The sequence below is a fragment of the Falco biarmicus genome, chromosome 13 (genome assembly GCF_023638135.1).
Source record: "Falco biarmicus isolate bFalBia1 chromosome 13, bFalBia1.pri, whole genome shotgun sequence".
Taxonomy (NCBI): Eukaryota; Metazoa; Chordata; class Aves; order Falconiformes; family Falconidae; genus Falco; species Falco biarmicus.
In genome coordinates, this window is record NC_079300.1 from 2671220 (window position 1) to 2691813 (window position 20594).

General features: G+C 44.7%; 1 protein-coding gene across 1 annotated transcript in view; it reads left to right on the forward strand.

Annotated features, from left to right (window-relative positions):
* Positions 1–17284, forward strand: part of IQCJ (IQ motif containing J) — a 53977-nt gene extending 36693 nt beyond the window's left edge. Inside the window, 4 exon segments of the mRNA XM_056358740.1 lie at positions 12884–12948; positions 13829–13909; positions 16968–17256; positions 17258–17284. Of these exon segments, the coding sequence (XP_056214715.1) occupies positions 12884–12948; positions 13829–13909; positions 16968–17256; positions 17258–17284 (462 nt within the window).
* Positions 17285–20594: the final 3310 nt, after the last annotated feature.

Below are 20594 nucleotides of genomic sequence, written 5' to 3' on the forward strand. Positions count from 1 at the left end.
CTTGTATCCTGTGAAAAATCACATCTGAGCTGTTTCTGTCCCAAGATCCCAGGCTCTGTTGTGGGAGATGTTTTGTGGTATTTATGCGTTTAGGATCTGTAGCCTTTGGGGAAGTGCAGACAAAGCCAGAAAACTCTGTTGCTTTTTTGAAACAATCTCCTAATCGCTTTCCTGGATGAAAGTGAGCCTCCTGAAGGTAGCTGGGAAGCACTGGAAGAAGTAGATAGTATTGGAAGCTTCTGCGTGCTGGATTTTAGAAGTTGACATGAAGAAGCATAAATAAAGAAAAGCAGCAAACATCTGTTTCGTTATATTTTTATAAGGTCCAGGGCCTCCACTCTTTCTGCTCTATTGGAACACCCAATGCTTAGTATCCTCCAGCACCTCAAATTGCATAACAGAAATAACTTGAATGCTGAATAGCAGCGGAAATCTAGCATAAGCTGTGAAGTAACTACATCCTAACTTTTTAAATGAATGAACTTTGTATACCTTTTGTGCTCTTTCAGTGCTTAGGTTTTGGTTTTGCTATTCACAAAACAAGAAGGTCCACATGGCTGCTCAGCTGCTGAACAGAGTACTGCACAATTTATAATTACATTTAATTTTTATGCAGGAAATTAAGTAGGTGGGTTTGGATGTGTACACTTGCTCTGAAACCTGATATGTTCTGTGATTGTGGGTCGTTTTTTTTTCTCTCCAGGATTCATATAGCTATAGCTAATGTGCTAAAAACACAACTGAATAGTTTTGTAATTTGCCTCTGAGACTAATCTGTGGCCATCTTTTTAATGGGATTGTAAATTATATGCACTTTATGAAGGGACTACAGTAGACTGAACAATTGTGTTAATGACTCTTATTAAGAGATTAACTAGGAAGGCAGGGTGTAGATTAGATTATTTCACCTGTGAGATTGCCATGGGAACATTTTTATGACTTGTCTAATTAACTCAGTGCCCTTTTATAGTGGTCCCCAGCAGTACTACAAAAGTTAGAGAAATTTCTGCTGTGATCCCCCTCCTAAGTTGCACTGTGGCTGTTTCCAATTGGATTGGAGTGAAATGCCAGGTCACAGACAATCCCTTTTTGAAGGAGTTTAAAAAAAAAAAAATAATAATCGCTTAGCAAGGTGCTCTGTGTACATGAATCTTCATACACGTGGTGACCGTCTGCCAGCATGGGGCCCCTGCCTTGGCAATTTGCTCTCCAGTTTGTGTATAGCAAGGTGGAGACTGAAAAGAATAAAAAAAAGGGGGGGGGGGGAAATCCCTTGAAATTAAATTGATGAGTTTTGTGAGATGTTATTGGTTGAAGCTGTTGGCTCATGCAAGAACAGTAGCTGATGGGGAGCCCATGTTGCTCCAAAGCTTACAGCTCTGCTCTGGCAAGGTGGTAATGATATATGGGTGTAGGGTGCTCTTGCCTCAGCCTGAAAATGCTCACAGTGTTGGGATCCAAGCAAGGACCATGGTGTTTGCTTTACCCTAGGTAGCACTTTTGCTAATCTCTTTACTGATTTAATTGGCCTATTGGTGCCTCTTAGCATAACTGTGCCATCCTTAAAATGGACACAATGCAGATTTATTTCTTGAGAGTGCTAAGGAAGCTTTATGGAAGTTAGGTCTGCACAGAAAAATGCAAGTCTCTTGTTACTGCCAAACTTCTGGGTTGTAATGTCTGGAGTGGATGATGATGGATGTTGACGAGGCTGGATGCAGCGTGCTGTCCCACTGGAGGGATTTGGCCTCTGAGGACTATTTCTCTGCTTCTGCAGCTGTAATGATCTTTATGGCTGAGCAGTTGCTGCCTGCTAATATAAAATATTTTCCACTTATGTTAGAAAACATTGTATTGTATGATCAAGAGATGGTGGGGATGGAAAGGAAGGTATTGCAAGGATGGAGACTGACATAACTAGTGCTCACTGTCTCCGGCAAGCACAGCTCAGCTGGCACATTAATAAGTGGATTGCTGGTTTCTTGGTGTGCTTGCATAGATATAAGCATCAGAATGAGTGAGTAGTTTCATTATTATCAGCATGGAGATACTGTTTCTCATGTTGAAGACAAACACAAGCGTGTTTGGTGGCAATTACAATATACGTAAAGATTAAGACCATAATCAAAACTGCTCAGTGTGTAGTTCATCATAACAGAGGAAACTGTTTCTGTGAATGCTCATATCCTTCTGTGAACCTAAAATCTTTAAAGGCAGCTACTCTTCTTTAGGGTCCTCAACCAGAGATTTCATGTGGCTGCTGACTGTGCTGGCACCTCTCGCTTGTGTGCTTTGCAAGAGAAACATTGGTGATGGTGTCTCCAACCACTGGAAACAGGATCAAGGCAGGGTGGCCTGTGTGTTCAGGCTGGCTGGGAGCTGGTGGCACCTCCTGGCAGCCAGCATTGCTCCCTGATGCCGTGGCCGAGGTCAAAGCTGCGGTTGACACGGGGACACCTGTCCTGCCCAGGGTTGGGTATTCCCATATGTGCAGTGTGGGAGGGCAAAGTCTCCCAGCATTAAATCCTGCAGGGGCACTGTCCGAGCAAAGGCAGTCGCTGTGAAGTTGGTGGCTTGGGGACTGTTTTCTAAGTACCACTACAGTGCAGTGTAATAGATATTCGTGCATGCTTTCTGAAAAGCAGCTCCTTTGGTTATGGCCCAAACATGTGCTGCTTGGCCTAAATGGAACTTTCAGAAAGGTGAGAAGTGTAGAGAAGTGCTTCTAAAATAGATGTGTGATTATTTTTTTTTTACTGTAACCTTCTGATTCCTAAGCTAGTTCATCAGTCTTCTCTTTTGTGAAAATTAATAGACAGTACCACGTGCTGAAAAGCTGAAAATTGGATTAATATATTTCTTTTCAGTTTTAAAACAGTCATCTGTTGTTGTCATTAGAAGTAATAGGCTCATGAGCTATAAAAAGAGCTGCTTACTTTTTCTGGGGGAAAAAAACCTCCACTGGGAGTTCAGAAGATGGATCTGTCATGTCAGATTTTCCCCCTGCATTCCCCGTCCTGGCATGCTGAAATTCACACTGGCTTGGTTGCAATCTCATCATGTTTCTCTCAAAATTAAGCTGGACTCAACTGTAATTTGCAATTAAAACCTTAGAGATGGAAGATGTGGGTTTCTTCCAGCAGAGTGGGCTGGGTGCAGATTTGTGTTCTTTGTAAAGTAACCGTTAGACCAAAACAGACTGGTGTCTTTTTAGCAGGCATAGTTCTGCAGCCCTTCAGAGGAAGGGTAAATGGTAAAGGAAACTTAGACTGTTGGTGACACTTAAGGACAGACATGTCTGTTCTCCATAAAAGACATTCACCTACCTTTCCCCGTGTAATTTGGCCAGCGCTGTTCTCTCCAAGGTGCAGATTTTGTGCCATAAAATAAAAGACAACGCTAGGGTTGCCATTTCCTTTTGTGTCTGGAAGATTAGAGTACTACTCCTGTAAACCAACACTTGGTTGGAAGCTTCCTTTCTTCTGAAATTTATTTCTACCAGGCTTTGCTGCCCTCTCCGTGGTGCAGGGTTCACGGGTGGTCAGCCCTGGTAGGCTTTGGCCCCGTTGCCTCCATGGCTTTTCCAGCGCTGGGAATGCCCTGTTGGGATTTTGGGGATGCCTTTTGCTATCCAGGGCTTTCAGAAGAAAGTTGGTTGCTCTAACAGTGTGTGTGGTGGCATTTGGTGTGTCAAAATTGTTGGCTTTTGTTCCAAAAGGGAAACTTGCTTTTGAAAAAATCAGCATTTCCTACAGCACGCTGGCCACGGCCTTGACCAGCTGCAGTGTGGTGTGGGCAGTCGCTGCAGCAAAGGCACGGCAGGATGGGCCACCCTGCCGCACAGTCTCTGCTCCGGGGAAGCTGTGGTCATTTACACCAGGCTTTGCACTGTCACATGAAGTCCCGTACAAACGGCATTAAAATCCTAGACTTGATTATAGCATCTCCTTCTCCTGTAAGTGACTCAGTTAACCCCTGCTGCCACTTGTAGGGTAGCTGTCATATCCGACACCACCCTGCCACCCCCAAAAATAGTAACTCTGGATTGCAGTGAGAAATTGGCTTTCTTGCCATGGACTTGAATCTCAGCGTGTATATATGTGTGTATGTACAGATATATATGTGTGTGCATGTTTATTCCCGCGCGCCCCCCCCCCCCCCCCACTTGAACTATAACCTACGCAACACTTTCTTTGCTGAGTCCCCATAGCACTTGTGTTGTCCCAGACCTTCTCCTCGGCGTTCAGACTGGCTGTAGTTTCAGAAGCACTCTGGCGGCAGAGAAGCCAAGATGTCAAGAGGCTCCATTCTTTCTAGCTGGTTCCCCTGGCAAAAGTTAAAAGCTTGTGTATTTTGAGGCAGAGGTGGTGCTGTTGAAAGCTCTGACCGCAGTGACAGCATCAGAAAGAAGAGGCTTTTTAAAAGGAATCTAACTTGGCTTTTTAATGGCATTCATCCTTGTGCGAGGTTTCCAGAGCTGCTGTAACTGTGAAATAATGTTCTGTAGCCATAGTGCCATGGATTACTCTTCCTGAGGGCAAAGATGAAGAAAGGAAAAGAAAACAATGTATTGATACCACAGAAAGTGGAGAGGGATTCAACAGGTCATCCTGCGAGTGCTCCCATCCCCTGGGAGATAACCCCGGCATTGCTGCCTTTCCCTTCCGGCCATTGACGCCCACCTCTGAGAATTAATACATCGGCTGTCCTGGGCATCCTTACGTACCCGGGATTGTAGCTAAGGGATTAGGCACGAGCTCAGTTCAGATCTAGGAAGGCTGAGACTTTCTGCTTTTGTTCTCCATGCTGGGCTTACACTTAGTCAATGAAGTTTTGTGCTGAGCCCTATTTTGATTAAATGAGCAAGGAGAGAGCAATGTCATGATTTACAAGATAGGGAAGAGAAACAATTAGATATTATGTCTATAGGGTATAAAAAGGGAAGAAGGGCTTTACATGAAGAAAATGGAAATACTACCAATTCATCTATTAAGTGATGAAAGTGTGCTGTGAAATAAGAGGCAAATGCATCCCCTGGGAATTTTAAATGGTAATGAGTAAAACTGAGAAATGATGCAGTGGGGAGTTTACCTTTGGCAGAACAGTAAACTTGCTGTTCTAATAAAGCTTTTCCTTTCCTGCCTCATTAGGTTTTCAGTGAAAGGACCAAGGGACGTACCTACAACCCACCACTGTGTTCCAGGTTCTGAAAGCCAAGGCAGACTGGGGCCAGCAGTGGGGCGGGTACTGCTGCTGGTTTAGCAGGGGCCACGGGGGCTCAGGTCCCAGCTGTGCTGGGTCAACTGCCCGCTAACAGCACAGGGTGCAAAAGGCAGAAGGAATCTAGAAACTAGCAGAAGCACTGGAGAATGTGTTGCAATTATTTATTTTTTTTCCCCTCTGTGGGACAGTGTTACAGGAAAGTGTGATCCAAATGATCCCAAACTCGCACGCCTAGCTCCATCCTGAACTCCCAGGGAAAATCTCAAAATTCAATCTGAAAGCAGCCCAAACCAGTGTGGAGGTTTCAGAGTACTTGGACAAGAAGTCCCTGAGCCAGAAGGGACACCTCAGTGCTAGCACTGTGGGTGATGCACCACTGCTCTGTGTGTGTGGACATTATAGATATGCCCTACATGTGAAGGGTGGGAAAAAACCTGATGGTACAACAGAAAAAAAAGAGTACAACAAATTTGTAAACACACCAAACCAAGCAAGTAAGAAGCCACAAAAGGCTTGCCAACTGAGTCACTTTGTGAGGAGGACCTAAGGGGACCTTTGGAAAATCAGACCATATTTTGTAAAGATATTATCTAGTAAACTTACAGGAAATCTTCTTCTTGAAAATACCCTGTGAGTTGGCCTGTGCTGGAGAACAGTGGAAAGCACTGTGGTCCTTCTTGTTGGAGAATAACCTAAATTGTAGCAACTGGGCTCAACAGGCATAACTTTGATTTTCAATAAACTAAGAAAATGCACATTGAGTGAACTATCTTTTAAGAATCCAGAATAATGGATACATGAGCAATAAACTGTGGGAGTTAATTGCATAATGGCTACTGTTCCCATATGTGCTCCATTTACCAGCTAAATCCTTGGAAATCTTGCTGCAGCATTGGCTCGTGCTCATTTGTGCTGAACAGCCGTGATACTTACCGCTCATCCCAGTGGCACTCTAATTAGTGGTAACCTTTTTCCAGCCTGAAACATTTCAGTGATGCCTGCCCTTTGTTTCCTACTTCTGGCCTCGTTTTCTGTTCAGTGTGATATGCTCTTTCCTTGCCCAGCCCTCAGGTCTTGATTGACACCCTCTTTGGTATCGCGGTGCAACCCCGGCTGGCTACCAAGCCCAGCTCAGCCGCTTACTCGCTCCCCCCCAGTGGGATGGGGGAGAGAATCAGGAGTTCAATAGCTAAAGGCCGAGTGCGCAAGCAAAGCAACCCAAGGAATTCTGTCGCCGCTTCCCACAGGTGGGCAGGTCTTTATGTACAGCCCCAGCAGAGCCGGGCTCTGCGTGTAACGGGCGCTGGGAAGGCAAAGGCCATCGCTCCCAGCGTCCCCCCTTCCTCCTTCTCCCCCAGCTGTACGTGCTGAGCGTGACGCCATAGGGTCTGGGGTACCCTGGGGTCAGGGGGGTCAGCTGTCCCGGCCGGGTCCCCCCAGCTCCCGGGTCCCCCAGCCCTCTCACTGGCAGGGCCCCAGAAACTGAAAGGTCCTTGACTCAGTATAAACATCACCCAGCAACAACCAGAAACATCAGCACGCTGTCAACACCGCTGTCACACCAAACCCAAACCACAGCACTGCACCAGCTATAGAGAAGGAAATTAACTCTCTCCCAACTGAAACCAGACTATTTGTCTTGTTTGGAAAGATAAGTGCATGGACTGAGCCTGCACGTGCTTACCTTGTGCTCACTAGGAGCAACGTTTGTACCAGAGGGACTGTGCCCCCCTGCAGTGAAGGTGCGCCATGGAGGGCAAATACAGGCAGTATTTGATGGAAGAGCCTGAAGCTATTTGCTCTTAATTAGCAGATAAAAAATGTGTTCTATTTTACCTAGTCAAGATCACAGCCCTGATGCACAAGCAGAAAAAAATAAAAGGCGTTCCCCTCCTTGAAGATGTCATGACCCGAATGGGCAAGATGCAGACAAGCAAGGAGGTGGAAGGACGAAGGTGCTGTGGGAGGTCAGTGGCAGGCTAGGGTACAGGATCTGACCCAAGTGTCCATGCTGCCTTTCCCTGCAGTAGCTAACTCATTTCAACGAGGCTAACTCATATTTGTTTTTTAAATCTGAATGTGAAACTTGTTTAAGTAGGTTTAGCTAACTCTGTTGATGGTACAGTTTCTGTAAAGTGATCTGGCAAATTGCTCTGACAGCTGTGGATCGCAGAGGCCCTGTAGCGCTATTCATCTTGTGCAGTTAATGTAGTTTTCTTGAATGCTCACAGCTGAAGTGTTCAAGGTCCCTGTTGGGTTGCCAGAGCAAATAAAATAGGACCTTTCCCCTCCCACCCCCGATATACAAAAGCCACTATCATCTGACATGTCTTTTTGTTCCAGGACACGAAGCATTTGCCATCATCATACATTTAATTACCAACTTTACAGAATGCTCAGTGTATTTGGGGCACAGCATTAGCTTTTATGTTCCAGCCCCCAGAATGGCATGCAGAACATTATGCATCCCTGGGAATTAATGTAGATGGTCTTGTGTCTGCCCAAACTGGGGCTCCTTGGGCCTCTGATGTGCCCCTATACCGGGCACACAGGTGCCACCTGAGATACTGCCTGGGGACAACCCCCCAGGTGTGTACCAAGAGGCAGCAGGAGCTTTAGGGGGCTGCTCGTGTAACCCAGCAGGTTTCCCATGGAAGCAGCATCTCCAGGCTGGCATGAATGGGTGCCCAAAATAGTAGTGAGTAAAAGCCTTCACCGCAAAGGATCCCAATCTTTCTGTCCTCTTTAGACTCATTGTATTCTGCTAAGAGGCTTAATTAACATGCAGATTGACAGGCCTTGTCAGGCTGAAACATGGACTCTACATCATTTTAATACAGGGGCCATGGTCTTCCCTGGGAAAACAGGGTAAAATATAGATGAAAATGAATAAAATGAAAAAAATATAAAATGAATAAACCCCAAGATGCTTCATGGACACAAAAGGTGTCCATAGGAAGGGAGGAATTCTTTGTTAAAAGGGAAACAAAGTCTTAAAATAAACGGGTAATATTAGACATGGGTGTAAAGAGCTCAGAACATCATTGGCAATGGACTGTTTTCAGTAACCAAAAGCAGCTGGGGTGTTTGAAAAGCAGCTGAGGCTGCTGCTTCTTCTGTGCTGGAGCCTGACTGACACATGGATCAGAGCTCGTGCTAAAGGTGGTTTAGTGCTGCGTGTGCTATCCCCAGACACATGAGATGGACCAGGAGAGGTGAGCAGCAGCAGGGAGAGCTTCATTATCTTGTATCCACCTCTGATGACCACAGGATTGGAAAATGGCAGGAGGTGAGAATGTTAAAGCCTGTAAATTGGCTTCCTAATAGGTAACAGAAAGTGGCATCAGGTGGCTTTGATCTGAGACGGATCCTGCACGGCTTCTGGTCTTAACAGCAGCAGTCATTGTAGTGTTTCTGGCTTCAGACTGCCTTCAGCTGTGCTTGCCCTAGCTCTGCCACCCCTTCAGAGGTTTCGCTGGGAAAGGGATGATCGATTTTGCACATGTCTGTGTTGGTGCTAAGGAGAAGAACTCATGGGGTCCTTAAATGCAGCAGCTCTGGAAATATAAGATGGGCTATAACGCATTTGCTGGCAGGAGTGGCTGTGAAAGCTCCAGTGATCTTTATTGATATTTCCAAATTAAAGCTCTCGGCACTAGCTCCCTCCCTGCATAGCACTGCCAGGCTGATGAGACATAGCTCTCTTTCAAGGCAGCGGCTGGGCTGGGCTCTGCTCACCCAGGTGCCCTCAGGCAGCACTGACCCTCCAGCCCCTTTCCAGCATCCTCCCTGTGCTCCCCAGCCCCCCACAGCCCAACTCGAGGGGCGTGCACCTCACACTCCGAGGTGAGAGCAACCGTCCCGCTCCAGCGCAGGGTTTCTCCAGTTGCTGTGGCCTTTCTGTGTCAGGAAGATATCAAACGGGCACTGTGGTGTTGCGTCAAGTGACTTGCAAGTAAGGAGAGGAGGAAACGTGCATCAGTGGAAGTTTTCCTGCATAATACAAAATCACCATTCAACAAAATTTCAATTAAAATCTGGAAGAACATCAATGAAATAGAGTACTACCCAAAGCTGATACATCTTAATAACTGCTATACTTACTGATAAAATGGAAAAAACCACCGCCTTTACTGCTATTTTTGGGCTGTAGTTCCACTGAAATTGGAGCTTTCTCTTCCCATCTCCATCTCTCTGACCTCTTGGGAAATGCTGTTGTATATTCATTCAGCAGGAAATGACAGACCTCTTAGGCAGAGATACTCAAACAATAGCATGCATGTCCAAAAAGGGTTTTGAAAATTAATTTTTAATATGTGGCCTCTGCCCTGATTTCTGTGTGTTAGTCTAAACCCACGGGTATAAATAGCTCTACTGACCTGAATAAGATACTTTTGGGTATAGCAACAAAAAAGAATCATTGCCTGCTACTGGAAGTAAATATTTATTTAGGTATGGTTTAACATATAGAATATGTACTAATAACTGTTCTTTAAAATGGACTTCCTCAAAGGGAATTAAGGGACCAGTGTGTTTAGATTGCTTTAGGTTTCTGCTCCTCTGCATCTGAGCCTGCCTCGATGCCCCTGTATCTGCCAGCTGCCGTCATCTCCACGGCCGGTCAAATGAGAGGTGACATTTCAGTCCAAGCCCAAACGAGGACCAAAGTCTACAGCAACCTCTGGGTCCCTCCATTAAAAAAAAGACCCTGAAAACTGCTGAAGACAGCTGAATGAGGTTGCTAAATCATCACACTGGATGTGCACGTGTCCTTGGGCTGCATGGAGCCAAACACAGCCAATTTGCAGGGAAAAAGGCAGAGGGACCTGGAATCTTATTGCTTTAACTAAATACTGACAGCAAAGCTAAACCAGGCGCTTTTTTGATGTGCAGACTGCTTTGGGAGCCAGCTCAGTGCAGCTTCAGACAGCTCTTTTACACAGGCTTCCCCCTGGCAAGTCTTGAGCCCTTGGTCTTCTCTGTCCCACAGGGTTACAGGCTTTCCTGGCAATAATGAAGATGTTGCGATAGCCTGATTTCCTAAAAGTACAGATCTAAAGGCCGAAAAATAATTAATGCATAACAGAGCGTACATGTTGAAGTCCAGAAAAAGACACTTCAGTTTGCTTTTAACACCAGTCTTGCATGTCTGACTTTCATTGCTTTGTGTTCCTTAGGTATCTATATGTGTCTGTAGCCACCCAACTGCTATTAACGTCTGTATTCAACTCAAGTAGGAAAACAAGAACTGCAGTAAATTTTACGATATGTTTACATTATACCCAGGTCCATAGAGGCATTGTAATTCATTGTGTATCCCAACAGAAGTATGGATCTCTTCCAATTTAATTTTCTGAAGTTCGAGTTGGCAGCTGGGTCACTCCTGGTGTAATCTGGGAGATGCATCTCCTAAGGCTGTGGGTTGGAAGAGCAGCATCCTGGCTGTCACTGCCACCCATCAGTTACCATGCCGGGGGCTGAGGCCAGAGCATCCGAATCGCTTTCTGTGGGCGCAGCAGCATAGCTAGCTTCATAAATTTTGTTGCAAGGAGCAATAATCAATACTTCATGGTTAATGACGCAAAACTGAAATTAGTATAGATTTTATGTCTCCTTCTCTTCCCAATTATGCAAACATTGCTATGCCCCTTCTGTACTTCCCTTATATTATGGCTTTTATAAAGACCGTCCGGTGATGTTTAATTGAAAGACTGAATAGTCAAAAATGTCACAACCAATTTTGTGTTTTACTTTTTTTTGTTCAGTCTTCACCCTGAGGTTAATAGAAAATGATGTCAAACACAAGAAATGATTTATTTAAGTCATGCAGGTTTTGTCACCCAGAGCTATATATAAAGTCAATTGCAAATTGTTTTCACATTCTAAATTACCGTACATAGCTCTGGGGTACACTGAAAAAATGACCAGCGGAATAATATGGGAGAAGAGAAGGTTATCTTCTGAACTGAACTGTGCTTCAAGGAAAACAATTTTGAAAGTTGCTCGCTTTTAATATGCCAGAAGAGGATGTTCCTCAGAGCCAGCGTAAAAAAAGGAAGGCAAAAATAAAACAAAGTTTCACGGCTGGATCGTTTCCAATGGCTGATGAGCCGTAGACAGCAGCCAGTCCTCCCAAATGACGTGCAGTGGCTTATCAACTGCAGCATGTCCACAAAATGGTGCTACAATTAGAGGGACAAAGACTGGGGAATCGTCTAACTTGTCGTCATGACAAATCTAGTCTGTGTATAAAATGCATTTTGCAGTAATAGGCCTTCCAAGGCTGGGAGGAAATGAAAGCTGTGTTAGGAGTAAACCAGCTACCAACTGTGATCTTATTTCGAGTTGAATAGGGTAGAATCTTGATTAGGATTAAAAAGCATCACATGAAATTTCTGTTTCACATAATCAGCTTTAATTGGGAAAGCAGAAAGTAGAGGTGGCTGATCTGTTGTGCTCCTGGAGATTGCAGCAGTCTTCTTGGAAAAAAAACCCTTTGATTCATCTCCAGGTCAGATAAGATATACATGATGAAAATATCCTTGTTTTGCTTTTTTAATGTTCTTAGCCTTCCCAGGAACCCTGTGTCTATACACAAGGTAGGTGTGAAGTAAATTAACCTCCTTCCTAACTTTCAGCAGCTTTTGCATTTGATTCCCAACTTAATGAGCTGAAAGAAGTCATGAGTTAACATCTTCGTGTTTTGCACAGACTTCTCATATTCCAGTGCTGCTTTTATTATTTTATTATTTTTATTATCAAACAGTTGATGTTTAAACACAAACCTGCAGGCGCATCCCTGCATCTCAGGGTGATGCTCTTTGCATTGCATCATAGGGATGCGCTCCCGAGGGTTCGGTGTTTGCTCATCACCCAGCTTTTAAGGAGAATGGGCATGTGTGCTCTGTGCATGCATGCCCCAGCAATGCCAGGGCACTCCGTGCGACTGTGCCCTGTGAGGGGATGGAAAGCTCAGCCTGCTAATTGCATCCCCTGAAGCACGCACTTCATTGAATTCTCCTCCACCCCTCAACTCCCACCCCTTCCAAACAATAAAACCCTGCCACCCAGATACAATTTAGGTTTTTAAGTCAAATCTCTGTGCTGAACATCACAGGTAGATTTTTCCTGGGACAGTAGCATGGATGCAGGGAACCCCAGCTAAGCATCTACAGTTAAATTTGTGACATCTCTGCTATTGAAGGAGGAGCTAATGCAAATACCCCAGTAAAGGCTCAGGCTGCAAATCTCAACTAGTTACTCTCTTAATTATGAGACTGAACACTGTTTGATTGCAGAACAAAGAGAAGTGCCTGAAAATATGAGCTGACGCTCACTTGCCTCTTACCAAGACCATCTCCTCTTGAATCAAGGCATCCACACACCTAAGACACGAAAGAATACTTTTCTTTTTTGCTCTACCTGTTATATTTTGTAGGCCTGATATTTTCTTTCAAGTGTGTGCTGGACATATTGATAAATATATTGGTTTCTTTGTAGTTATTTTGGGTATCTAAATTTGAAATCAATCCCATAGACATTACCTGAGGGGCCGTTTTGTTTCACGGTTGGTTCACAACGTTGGAGGTCGAGCAGGAATCTCCAATGTCAACCAAGGGCTTCCCATTAGCACATTGAAATGTTTTTTCTCTCCTTGTAGGAAGAACTCAAAAGGCTTCAGCACACATTGGAACAGGTCAACGATGGCACAGACTTGCTTCAAAGGTAAATGTGTGATTTCTGTAGTACCTCACACGTGATAAAGGGAAATGGCTTTGATAAGGCAACAAGCCCTTTCTGAGGGACAGTCTCTGTTGTCAACTATGTTTTTCACTTGGTAATATACTAACTATCCAAGACTTTGCATCTCTCCCATAAACAATTCTTATTTTTAGTTACAGGAGGATAATTTCTGAAAACTGCTGCTGATTGAATGATGTAATTAAGTGTCCAGTAAAGTCTCAAAATAACTCCACAGGTTGGGGCCTAATCTTACAAATTTTCATGTGAAGACCTTTCATTCATGCTGCTAGTCCCATCCAAAGCAGTGTCCCAAGATGTTTGATTTTTATCTTCTAACATTTTAAAATTGCTTTCTGAAAGCAATCCGTTTGCAGCACCAATTCCTTGGTCATCATTTATTACAAAGAATTTTTTCTTCATATTCCTGTATGGCTTCTGCTGATGTAATTCTTTTGCTACCAGCATTACCATTGTTACTTTTCATTTTACTCTCCAGCTTTTCAAACGTAGCCCCAGGGATGAAAGTTAATTTAGCAAGAATATCTATTATATTTGCCAGTGGTTCTTTTATTTGCAGCGGCTTCTTTGCTGGGTGTGCCTGTCTGTGGAGCTGTGGCATCTGGAAGGTTTAGTGCAAGAACTCAGGCAAGCTCTGATCTGGAAACTAGATCTAAATTCATACTTTTTGTTAACAGTCAAATGGAGCCGGACACAGGGACCCAGATGCCTTCCTCCAAAGACAGCACCACCTTATAATAATCGGCTCTTGTATGTTCTTGTCAAAAATTCAGAATTAATTCACGATGATTGCAAAAATGTCATGCTGAGACGCATTAAACCCATTTTCTTTTCTTTTCCATAGCCATCAGCTTGCCATGGATGAAGAAAATAATATCAAAAAATATCATATCAATTTACAGCCTTTGGAATCAAAAGTGAAAATGTAAGTAACAAAGAATGTCGTTTCTGCCTTCAAACACAGTTGAGTTTTTCTGATTCCTGAACCACAGAACCCAAACTGTATCCATTGTGGATTTCTGTTTTGCTAAATCGAGGGGTTTTTATATTTAAAGTTAGTTAACTGAACACTTTTTTAAGCACGTGAAGATTCTCTTTGAGTTTCAAATGTTAAACTTCAGTGTTGCACTAATTTTGTAGTTTTCTCTGTGCAACTAAAGAATATTTGAGAATCCACTAGATTTTTCATATGTACAGGGAGGGGGAAGTGTAGCACAGAGCAAGCAGAACTACTCGGTGGTATTTTTCACATTTAACACGAAGCTGGGTGCAGCTCCTGGGGGGCTCTGCAGGAGCAGCCGGGGCTTTGGGTGAGGATGGAGGTGCGAGTCTGAGGGGCACGGGGCTCCTGGGCTGGGACGTGCGGCACAGCTGGGTGGCACTTGGAAAGCTGGTTCTTACTGGGAAGGGAGGCAGTTGCCAGCCCTCAGCCAAGGTACTTGCATGACACCTAGCTGCACCACCTGGAAGGAAGAGACAAGTATCACTGTTCTGGTAATGAGCTCCCCAGCTTCCAAATGCAATATTTTCAGCCTTTGTAATACATTTCCCACCTGCTGTATAGTTTATCATGAGGTCAGCTATTTTAAAACTTTTGACTGTGCTGTATCGGGACACGTGGTAACACTGGGAATGTAACTTACAACTTACTGCATGTCTGTCGGGGCAGAGGACTCCCCCAGCCTTGGTGCAGGCATTAGCTGTTTTCAGCAGTCACTAACTGCGCTGACACGGTGCCCCTGGACTTCCCAGCAGACAGCAAAAGTTTAACGTGGCTCCACTTGCATCAAAAAATATGATCAGCTTTATGCTGAAGCCTTCAATTACTTCATGGAAAAATTTTGCAATGTCAGGCACAGCTTTACACAGAGCTGTATGCATCGCTACGTTACATTCTGAATTTCAGTTGAAAAGCTACAGCTAACTCACTATACAGGATATTAAAATATTAATGCTATATTAAAATATTAAAAGAACATGACGTTTCAAATTAAAATCCAGCCAGTGTCTTTTAGTCATGCAAATATAAGCCAGATGAAAGAATAAATTTTCAGAGAGAATTCTAGAAGGGTAGTTATGACTTAACCATGGTATATTCTCAAGATTAAAAACAGAAAGTACGTGTAAATATAAATACGTACATGCTACTTGTCCGTATTATGCTGTAAAGCTTGAAACTGAAACAATGCAAAGTGTAAATGCTTGAGGTGTGAAGATGTGGGAAGTTTTAAATGGAAATGCATTTACTGAAAGCTCCTCCAGTGGCACTTGCATTGGGGAGCTTTGGTAGATATTTCAGACCATTTTAAAGCTGTTGTGTGAAAACACCACAGGTCTTAACCTGCCTGACTGGCTCTGAAGTGCTCTATCCTGGTGAGGCTGTCATAGATGTGGGTTTGTTTCTAATCTGTTATTCTTCTAAAAAATAACAAAATACATATATTTGATGCCCTCAACCCCGAGATGTTAAAAATGCCCTGTGTGTTGGGAACGTTGTTCTCTGACCAGGAACAATTACTCACCAAGAGGCACTTCCCCCTCTCTGGAGTTCCCAGCGCTGTAGGCTGTCAGTGAGACGTTGTAGGTGTTCTGGCATTGAGCTTCGTCCTCCTCCTGTGAAGTCAAGAGGCTGGACATGCCAGTGTGCAATCAAATGCCTTTTCAGCGGTGTCTGCGTGCTAAATGTTCTTCTGGCTTAAGGAGATGGGAGCACAAATGACATCTTAACTGCTAAAAAGGCGACATAAAAAAAGAAAAGGTATTCCTAGGACAAAGTAAATCCATGAAGGTTGTACCCTTTGGTTTGAACTACAAAGCAGATAGTGAGGTTCCTTCGGGAAGGAGAACTGCTGTCTGCACTGCTGCGGGGTACAGGCACCCCGAGCGGGAGCAGGGCCAAGAGGGGTTTGGGCATGGGACCCCTCCTGGGGAGCCCCTCAGCGGCCAGGCTGGGTGCTGAGCCTGCCGGCCCTTTGGGAGCAGGGAGGGTAGAGGACACAAGCACAAGAGCTTTGCACCACCTGCTAGTCTGAGAACAACTTCAGCAAAGGTTGGGGTACTCTGCCTGATTAACAGTGTGCTGAAGGTTTTACTGACTTGACTTGATATCCCAGGGAATAAACTCAACTGGTTAAAAATCCTAAAAGGAGCTCTTTCTAGCTCATTGCACTGCAGCACTGCTGCCGAGTCTCTGGTCAGAATTTAGCTCCACCTTTCTGCAGAGTTCGCAGATCATCCTGTGTGCAAACACCCACATACTTTGTGTCAATGCCATTGCTATCGTCAAGTTTTAATTCCCAGCATCTCTCACTGGTCTCCCGGGCACCTTCGGCAAGGCGCAGGCGGTCCGGCACTGCCACCTGGTGAGAGCCGCCCTGGCTGCCAGCTCCCCAGCCGTGGGCCAGCACTGAAAATGGAATGTCTCTACAGAATTTTGCATCACATTTTAGAAACCTGGTCAAAGTTTAGAGTTTGGCAGCAGAGCTCCTGCTGCAATCCCCACGCGTTGCTTTGGAGGAGGCTTTCAGTCCCCGGCTACTGAAGACAGAGGAGATTTTGAAGGATAGTGGTCTGGCTCTGAACTTCCAACCATATCTGCATTCCAGTCTGAAAGCTGGTATAAATATAAGATGTTGAAGGCTGTTATTCTTTTAAGCAGATAAATGCATATCTTAATTTTGTTTGCAAGATGTAAGACAATTGCAGGGTTCTGAACAGTCTCAAATTTAAATCACTTCTGTAGGCTTAGGGATCTGAAATCAAGAATTGCTTCTACTTAACCTTAGTTTACCACACCTCCAGTTATACTAGTAGTGACTAATATAAGACCTAGAGTTGCGTGTGATCATTATCCAAGTTGGAAAACAAAGTGCACAAAAAAAGAGAAACCCACTAACCCCCACCTCTTCAGTCAAGAATATATATTTTAAATACTTTCTGTTGCTGCATTCCTCCCCAACCCTGTGCCTTGGTGTTTGCCTCAGCATCCAGCGAGCATGGCGTGAGTACCTGCAGCGCCAGGATCTGTCACACCAGGAGCAGCTGGACAAGCGCAGCCCCTCCCCGCCATCCCTCTCCTCTGACAAGATGAGCAGGTCCATCAGCATGAACACCTTCTCCGACAGCAGCACGCCGGTGAGCAGAGCCGGTGGGCTCATTTTCATATGTGATGCTTTTTGTAGGGTTCCTTTCTAGGACTTGGGATAAATGAAAGTTAAGTTATGGGCTAATCATGGAAGATGGACTTTTAGGGGAGTAGAAGTGTCTCAAATGAACCTGCGAGCAGATGTGCCCCTTGTAGGTACAGCTGAGCATGTGACTCTGAGTGTTAGACCTGGACGTCAGCAGGGGTTAGCAGTGCTCTCGATGGGAAAAAGGAAACCAAATGGCAGAGCGTTCTGCAGAAAACAGGGATCTTCACGTTTAGTACTTTGTCTTCCCCCCCAAAAAAGTGTGGTGCTTTTCCTACAAATAGATATGGTTTCTAGGTGTTTTTTTTTTTCTAAAAGAGACTTAGAGAAGTTGACCTAGTGATTAAAAATTAAATTTGATTTTGGAACAAATATTCATGCCACCTTGCAGACTGGTGACTAGAGGCTGGAGGCCGTACTCTTTTTACAGCGACTCTAAACTAGAAACCCAAATCTAGAGCCCATTTTTTGAAAAGAAGTGGCTCTGTGACTGTCTCTGGAGTGGGATCTTTTAGGTCGATAAAGCAGCAGACAGGTATAGAGCCTATAAATATTGTTTTCAGCTTTGTGAGAGAATGCATCAGATTTGAAGCAACTGTAGACTAGAGTGCATGACATAATTCAGTCGTTTAAAGAAAATACAGGAGACAGAAGTTGCCACGGTGTGTGTTAGACCTGATAAATACAAGCGGGATGTCTCCCCTGGGGCGGCCGAGGTGTGAGCAGGCGGTTTGGACCCTTGCTGGCCGCGTAGGCTGGTCAGCTACAGCAAGCTCTGTCACCAGCCACAGGACAGCATTTGGTGGCTTCTGAATTCACTGCAAAAATCTAGAAATCATTGCTAGTGGGGTTCTTGAAGTAGATGCAGCCTCTGTGTGAGGAAGCGGTGGTTGTTAGTTTAACTCTGCCTTCATTGCAAAGTTGGAGCGATGGCACCTCACGAAAAGCACAAGGCAGGCTCACAGATCCAACAGAGAATTTCTGGGCTAAGAATTCTGGTCTTGATTTTACAGGGACACTTTGACTCTTTCCTCCATTGAACCAGGCTCAAACTGAAGCTAGGTGAGCTGTTTCCAGCAGCTATTATTTTTGTGACACCATACTTAGGCAGCCTGCATTAGATTTGACAGCATGTAATAAAATATTACTGGGAGTGCACTGTTTTATTTTTAGATGCCTTGTCTCTCGTAGCTGGAGACCAGGATGGTAAACTAGGTTGCAATATTGGGTTATACACTAATGTCTTACGTATGAAATGACTTAGGTTCCTCTAATGAGAGAGATAAATTTGGATATAAATTTTTATCTGCCGCTGGCATTTGTTGGAGCCCGGTGCTGTGCCGGAGTGCTGAGCCAGCCACTCGGCCACCACAAGAGGCCCCTCGTGCCCTGCGCAGGGAGGCTCCTGGATGCTCTCAGAGGTTCTCCAGCCGTAACCTAATTTGGAAAACGACGCATTTTCAATGCTTTCGGGTCTTTCAGGGTAAAATGAGTATGTCTGGGAGTTGTGTATTTGTGGGAAAATGAAGCTCAGCCACTAGAATTGCTGCTTAGTTTGTATTAACGCAACACCTGCTCATCTCGCTTCTGCATCCTCCTTGGTTCACACAAAAGAAGATGGGAATATTTTCTTACACGTTTCTAGTGCCAAGCCTGTCAATAACCTTTGAGAAACCAGGGAACATTTCTGAAGGCAAAGGAACGCCTGTCTATTTAATGTGTCCTTGACTGCTGCAATACCTGAGGCTGTGGTGGACCCACGCTCCTATGTGCAGGATGGTACTCAGTTCTGGGCTGAAGCACTGGGACTCCAGGCAAACATCAGTGTACTTTTCAAGGTCCCCACAATCTACTTAAACCCAGACCTACTAATTTCAGATGTTTTTCTGTTTGCATCAGAGAGTTCTGTGGGGCATCACGAAAGCAGAGAGCAGATGAAGGAGGTGAGGAGGGAGAAGCCTTTAGTGTGGGAGCTCAGCAGGTGCCCTGGGAGGGAGGGAGGTGGTTGAAGGTGTGAGATCTCGTGGCACGGCACCACGTGGGTACGGTCTGAGAACAGCTGGTGCCACAGAGCAAAAAGGCAGCAGCACTGCTTGCGGTAGTTTTGTTTCCTGATTGCTTCTGGTGAAGTAAAACAGCGCTGGCCCTGTGTGGGTCATGGTCTCAGCTTCTGCAGCACGTGGGGGCAGGCATGTGTGTGGGCAGAAATGCCACCAGTGCGTGTGCCTCGCGGAGCTGCACTGGCTCATCCTTGCGACTCCCTGGGCACCTATGCTGAAGGTAGTCTCTGAAGCAATGCAGTAGCAAGGCTGTTTCTGTCTGATATACATGTGCTTTCCTGATGGCAAATGTCACATATTTTTATTTTGGAATTCATACTGTCAGGTTCAGGGCAGGACAGGGATAAGGCCAGAACAAAGCAGGGACAATTAACCTTGAACTGTTGACATGTGAATGGGAGAGTAATTGTCTTAACCAAATAGAGACTTGGGCAGAATTAAATGCACCATTTGGACTGAGCCACATTTTCTGCTCAAGTATAAGGTAAATGTAAAGAAGGAGAAAAAAACACCTGAGCAGAGAAACCACTGTTGGACCCCTCTGTAATTTTACACTCTCTGGAAGTTTTGTGTTTACAAGACCCAAGCTGGAAGTTGGGGAATAACCAAGCAGTCAAACGCGCCATCTCGTCTGTTTGCCTTAAATGTCCTCAGTTTGGCCGACGTTCCAGAACTACATCTTTGCAAAATGGTGCAAATTAATTATCATGCCATTTCTTTTGCATTAGCAGTGCTGCTGGTGCCCTAATATGCCTGTTGCTAGTCTTTGTATAGCAGTATGCTGTGCTGAGCAATATGGAGTCTCCCAAATTTCTCTTGCTGTCTGGCAATCTTCCTCTGAAAAATTTGGAGGAGGGAGAAAGCTTGAAATTTGGACTCTTCAGGGGTTTTCCCATTTCTATTTCAAAGAGGTAGAAAGCAACCAGCGTGTCAAAATATGTTAGCAATAAGCATTGATGCAGATGGGAGAGAGAAATTTATGAAGTATTTTGAGAAACCACTGTCACAACACAGCCACTTAATTCAGCTGAAATCTAATCCTGGTTTTCAATTTCCTTTCTCAGCACAAGCCTCCCAGTGTTCAGCTTTGCTGGATCCTCGTCTGGATCTTAAGCACTCCTGGAGGCAAAGAAGTAGTTGACTACTTGAATAATGAAAAACAGAACAGATCTCATGCCCCAGAAATAAATGAGAGCCAGTGAGCTAACAAATGCATGTCACTGCAGCAGGATGGGTATTGAAACCGTGCACACCAAATGTCTATTTATAACAGTACATGGGACCAGCAGCTGTGGTGAGGTAGAATTTTGAAACTCTGAGCTGGATGAGTAATACCTAAAGCCAAGGTTTATTCAGACTA